This window comes from Scyliorhinus canicula, chromosome 13 (assembly GCF_902713615.1).
Source record: "Scyliorhinus canicula chromosome 13, sScyCan1.1, whole genome shotgun sequence".
NCBI classification, from domain to species: Eukaryota; Metazoa; Chordata; class Chondrichthyes; order Carcharhiniformes; family Scyliorhinidae; genus Scyliorhinus; species Scyliorhinus canicula.
In genome coordinates, this window is record NC_052158.1 from 12,957,555 (window position 1) to 12,963,554 (window position 6,000).

At 48.8% G+C, this 6,000-nt stretch overlaps 1 protein-coding gene across 3 annotated transcripts in view; it reads left to right on the forward strand.

Moving 5' to 3' along the window:
* LOC119975701 (histone-lysine N-methyltransferase EHMT2-like) overlaps positions 1-5,598 on the forward strand; it is an 87,834-nt gene extending 82,236 nt beyond the window's left edge. For all 3 annotated transcript variants that reach the window (XM_038815510.1, XM_038815512.1, XM_038815511.1), the window contains 3 exons: positions 1,393-1,471; positions 2,002-2,177; positions 3,898-5,598. In XM_038815510.1, the coding sequence (XP_038671438.1) occupies positions 1,393-1,471; positions 2,002-2,177; positions 3,898-4,078 (436 nt within the window). In that variant the 3' untranslated portion in view covers positions 4,079-5,598. The remainder of the gene's footprint in view (positions 1-1,392; positions 1,472-2,001; positions 2,178-3,897) is intronic.
* Positions 5,599-6,000: the final 402 nt, after the last annotated feature.

Sequence of the window (6,000 nt, forward strand, 5' to 3'; positions counted from 1 at the left end):
GAGCAACTCATCACCCTGTAATGTCAACAGATTCGCTCACTGTCTTCCTGACCTGCTGAATGTTTCCCGCATTTTCTATTTTTACTTCACATTTGTGGTATCAGCGCTATTTTGTTTCAGATTTTTTCCACAGACTGTGCCTTTCACAATTATCCTAGTCTGGCCCTTGGCCCTGCCTCTGACTGACCCACTCGCCAGTCCCCAAACCTTATCCCTACCCCTCCGGACCCTTACCATCCTCATCCCTTAGCCTGCCTTCCTCGGTACCTTCCCGGACCCTCACCCTGGTCCCTTACCCTCCCCCACCCCCGTCCTTCACCCAGTCAACCGTCCCTATCCTGTTCTCTCTCCTTCTCTCCCCCCCCCCCCCCCCCCCCATTCCTGGCCCCCCTTTTCTCTGACCCTTTCCCCACATGAGCCACAAACCCAATCCTGACCATCCTACCCCTATTTGAACCCTACTCCTGCACCTCAGCTACTGTGAAAACTGTCGGTTGAATTGTGCAAACAACGTTGTACAAGAACGGACATCTTTGAGAGTGCACTCCAGGACCTACCGGGGAGTAATGGTGGTAGGCACCCGAGGTTGTGTTGAGCTGTGTAGGTATCGCCCATTAATACAGTTTCTGAGGAACAGGAAGGTTGTTCCTCAGTGGTTCTCGGGTGAAATATTCCTTCCGCACTTGGGATTAAGAAAGGTTGACATTCCTTGTGCTCTGTCTGGGTGCAGCACTGTCAGGGGTGCTGTCTTTGGGATCAGACGTTAATGCAAGGCTCCATCTGCCTGCTGGATTGGATGTAAAAGATTTCATGGCACGAGTTTCAAAATGAGCAGAGAGTTATCCCTGTTGTCCTGGCCAATAGTTATCCCTCAGTTAACATCACAAAAAGCAGATGATCTGGTCATTATCATATAGCTGTTTGTGGTTATTTACTGAGTGTTTATTGCTGCCACGTTTCCGACATCACAACAGCTACAATTTAATAAGTTATTTATTTGGCTGCAAAATACTTGGCTATCATTAAAAAAAACACCATTTCCTTCTTGTCCTCTCTCACCTGCCCTGTCTCTCTCTTTCCCTATCTGACTGTCACACTGTCTGTCTCACACTTGTTCTCTCTTTCTCGCTCTTGCTTTCCTCTCTTTTGCTCTCCCCACCCCCTTTCTTGCTTTCTCTTTTGACTTCTTTCTCGTTTTGTCTCTCACAATCTCCTTCTATCTATCTTGCTTTCTCTCCCTCTCTTTGTCTCTTTTTCGCTCATTCATTCATTCTCTCTCTCTCTCTCTCTCCCTCTCCCCCTCTCTTGCCCACCTGCTCTCCCTCTCTCTCTCTCTCTCTCTCTCACCCTCTCTCTTGGCCATCGTGTTTAATGCCTTCTTCTGTAATCCAGGTATGTGGGTGAGATCATTTCGGACGCCGAGGCGGATGTGCGTGAAGATGACTCCTACCTCTTTGACCTGGATAATAAGGTAATGTTGCCTCAGTGGGGGCTCACCTTGCTGCTAACTGAGGGCTACGGTGAGATGGCAAATAGTCAGCAGTGACTGATCCTCACAAACCCGAGGTGTTGAATACAGCTTTCCCTCCCACTACCTCAGCTGGACAAGGGGCAGAATCTGTCCCTGAGAATCAGCTCAGTGTTTGGGTTGTCGAGCCTCTGGGGATTTGGAGATTAATCTCACCGGGTGCTGAGTGGCACAATTTTAGGCGGCATTGTGTGTTTTTTTTAAAAATCGAGTTACGTTGAAGGTTTTTGTTCACCAATGGTTAAAGTACTTTGGGTGTTGTGGGGGAGAAGGCTGTTTGACCGGGTGAGACAGTTGGCAGTGAGTTTCCATGTGATAAAATCTCCAGACATTTAACCAGCTGGAGTTCACGATTTTCCTGCATCATCCAGATTATTGTTACTGCAGGGTGTGTGAAATGGGTGGTTTAGCATCCTGAAACATTCTAGATCTGCAAGGTGGCGCCTGAGAAGTCCTGATTCTTTGTGTTCCAGGACGGGGAGGTATATTGCATCGACGCCCGTTACTATGGCAACGTGAGCCGCTTCATAAACCACCTGTGCGACCCAAACATCATCCCCGTGCGCGCCTTCATGCTGCACCAGGACCTCCGATTCCCCCGGATCGCGTTCTTCAGCAGTCGGGATATCAAGACGGGCGAGGAGCTCGGGTAAGTGTGCCTGGAGCAGGGGCTTGGGGCCTGCAGGATGCTCATGGTTGATTGATTAAGGTACACAGGTGATGGTCGGCACCGTTTGATTAAGGGCTAAGAGCACACATATAGCGAGTCAGCTCGCAGTGATGTAGATTCTGTTTGAAAATGTTTTCTCCCCCTTCAAGGGGCTTTCAGTTCATTTAATGGTGAATTTATGTTGCATATAAAGGGAACAGCTGTAGACGCTGAGGTGGTAGTGAGGGGGCAGAGGTCTGTAATACTGCAACCTGCAAATACACTACCTGCCAAGGAGAAGGTCTGTTTTCTGTTTCGCACTTCACCGCCCAAATTGGACTGATGTAACATGCTGACAGCGAATGTTAATAACAACAGCAGCAACTTGTCTTTGTATGTGCTTTTAACCTCGTCACCTCTGTGGGAGGAGTATCGAGAACATGGGGGCGCTGTTTAAAAATACGGGTCTCCCACTTGAGGCAGAGATGAGGAACAGTTTCTTCTCTGAGGGTGGTTAGTATTTGGAATTATCCTCCCCGGTACAGCATTTTGGGTCATTAAACACGCTCAAGGCTGAGTTGGACAGATCTTTGATTGACAAGGGGATCAAGGGTTCTGGGAACAGGCAGAAAGAAACATGGAGGTAAAGCCACAATCAGATCAGCCATCTTATTGACTGCTAGAGCAGGCTCGAAGGGCCGAATGACCTGCTCCTGTTTCTAATAATCCGACTATAATCTCCCGCAGCCCTGAAACCCTCAAGGTTTTTGCCTTCTCTGATTTTAATCACTGCACCACTCGTGACCATGCCTTCAGCTTCCTGGGTCCTGAGCTCTGGAGTTTCCCTCCCTGCGCCATCTCCCTTTGAAACCCTTTTTAAACACTCCTTGACTAAAGTTTGGTCAGCTGAGTTCAAAATCGCCCTGTGTGGCCCGGTGTCAGATTTTGTTAGCGGCTCCCCGGTGTAGCGCCTTGGGGCACTTTACTGTGTTAAAGGTGCCACGTTCTCGTAGTGGTGCATCACAAGAAGCTTCTTGGGAAGGTTATCAGAACAAAATTTGACATTGACACTCGAGAGATGTTGAGTCGGGTGATCAAACAACCCAGTCAAAGAGATGGGCTTTAGAGAGTGTCTTGAAGGAGGAGAGAGAAAGAGAACCTGGAGAGGTTTAGGAGGGGTATCCCAGTGCTTGGGGCCCAGGGAGCTAAAGGCCCCATCTGACAGTGAGGAGGCCGAAGGGAAATCCACTGGGTGACTGGGAATGGGGTTTCCAATCCAGCCATATATAGTTTGGGAGGTTGGCAAGGTTACAGCACCTCTTGGTGCTATGCACCGTTCAGGCTGACATTGTGATTGTCCTCTCTCTATCTCACTCTCTCTCTCTCTCTCTCTCCCTCCCCCAACCTCCTCATCTCCCTCTTAACTGGGAGGCCCTTTATTTTTAAACTGTGCCCCCCCTCGTTCTAGATTTCCTTTCTCTCTTTACCCTCCATAAGGGAGGGCGTACAGCATCACCGCATCTACCCCTTGTCAAGCACACTCAGAATCTGACATGTTTCAATGTTTGAGACATGTAAAAAGTTTTCCGGAGCAGAATGACCTCCTGCTGTCCCTTTGTTGTTTGTTTCCAATTCAGTGAGTTCAAGTTAAGAGCGTTGATATTTTGGTTGCTTGGCTGAAGCGCCCTTTTTTTTCAATCTTTCTCTTTGCCTTTTCCAGCTTTGATTACGGGGACCGATTCTGGGACATCAAGTGTAAATATTTCACCTGCCAGTGTGGTTCGGAGAAGTGCAAGCACTCAGCAGAGGCCATCGCGCTAGAGCAGAGCCGCCTAGCTCGGTTGGAGTCGTACCAGGACACCATGCCCGAGAGCAGCCTGACTGTCATCGGACCCTCGTGAGACCATCCACCAATCACGGATTTCACTCTTCCCCCAACACCACCACCACCACTACAATCTCCTTCACATTATTTCACTCAGAACTCTGTAGCATTAAGGTAGCAGTCAGGCCCAAAACCGTTCCAACCAATTTGAGGGACAAACCTTTATGGAAAAGGGTGGCCTCGTTTGGGGTCTTGTATTTCCCCTCGTAGCGACTCACTGCTTAAAACAGCGAGAGTTCCATTTTGTTCGTTGTTGCAGCCAATGGCCTTAATCATTCCCTGAGGTAAGTACGCCCTGCTGCCGCTTGAGCTATCCCTGACTAAGGACCACAATTATAGACAAGAAAGGAGCTAACTTGTCATACTCCCTGTATGGAGTAGGTATTATTGTAGGATTACTTCAAATTCTTTTCGCCTTTTGTTTTGAACTGTGAATTTAATTTTTTGTATTATTATTGTTAATAATCGGAAAAGGGTGCCCGAGACAAATATTTAAAGGCAAGTTGCATTTACAGGCTTGGCCTCCGGAATGAAGGTGGGGGGGGTACTACATCACATGGGGGTGCCCCGCTCTGAGTGAATTCCTAGTGGAGCTTCTCTGGTTTAGTTAATCTGGTTAGAAGTCAGGGATGTGTCGAGATTGTCCCCTTGGGGAGGTGAACAGCAGGCATCTGGGGAGTTGGAGGAGTTGTATTATTCCAAAGTACTGCTAATACCTTGACCGTCCCTATATAGTGCAATATAGAGCCCTCAGATACAATGAGCGCGCCTTCTAACTTTGAATGGGACCCTCAGAACAGTCTCTTTGTGATTTACCTGATCGTGTCATATGCCCTGACCTCGAGGTAGGGACCCCTGCTAGATGCCAACGTTGAACCGCTGCTATCCATGTGGTATAGGCACATCCACGATGCTGTTAGGAAGGGAGTTCCAGGATTTTAAACTAGCGACAGTGACGGAACGGCGATATATTTCCAAGTCAGGATGGTAGTTTGGAGGAGTTCTTGCATGTGATGGTGTTCCCACGTTTCAGCTGTCCTTGTCCTTCTAGTTGGTCGAAGTCAAGGTTTCGAAAGACATACCCGCAAGGTCCATCAGTCTAACAAGAGACCATTTGTTCAGTGAGAGAGTGAAAATAGAGAAACTGGAGGGTGTTAATATAGGGCAAGAGAGGGCATTAGTGCTGAGCAGTTAGGGTCACCGGACTGGTATTAACACTGAGAAGGAGGACTTAATCCCCATACAACAGTAAGATACTGGAGAATACGGAAATCTGAAATAAAAACAGAAGTTGGCAATACTCAAGTCAGGAGAACCTGTGGTCTGCCCAGGCTCAGTAGTTAACATCTTGGTCTCTGCTTTGGGAGGATTGGTTTAAGACCCATTCCCCGGGCATAATCCAGATTAATCCTCCTGCTGCAGTACTGAGGGAGCACTGCACTGTTAGAAGATCAGTACTGAGGAAGTGCTGCATTGTCAGAGGGTCAGTATTAAGAGCATGCTACACTGTCGGAGGGTCAGTACTGAGGGAGTGCTACACTGTCGGAGGGCCAGTACTGAGGGAATGCTGCACCGTCAGAGGGTAAGGACTGAGGGAGAGCTGCAGTGTCAGAGGGTCGGTACTGAGGGAGTGCTGCACTGTTAGGGGGTCAGTATTGAGGGAGCGCTGCACTGTCAGGGGGTCAGTATTGAGAGAGTGCTGCACTGTCAGAGGGTCAGTACTGAGGGAGTGCTGCACTGTCAGAGGGTCGGTACTGAGGGAGTGCTGCACTGTTAGGGGGTCAGTATTGAGGGAGTGCTGCACTGTTAGGGGGTCAGTACTGAGGGAATGCTGTATTGTCAGAGGGTCGGTACTGAGGGAGTGTTGCACTGTTATAGGGTCAGTACTAAGAGTGCTGTCAGGTGGGTAATACTGAGGGATTGATGCCCTGTCAGAGG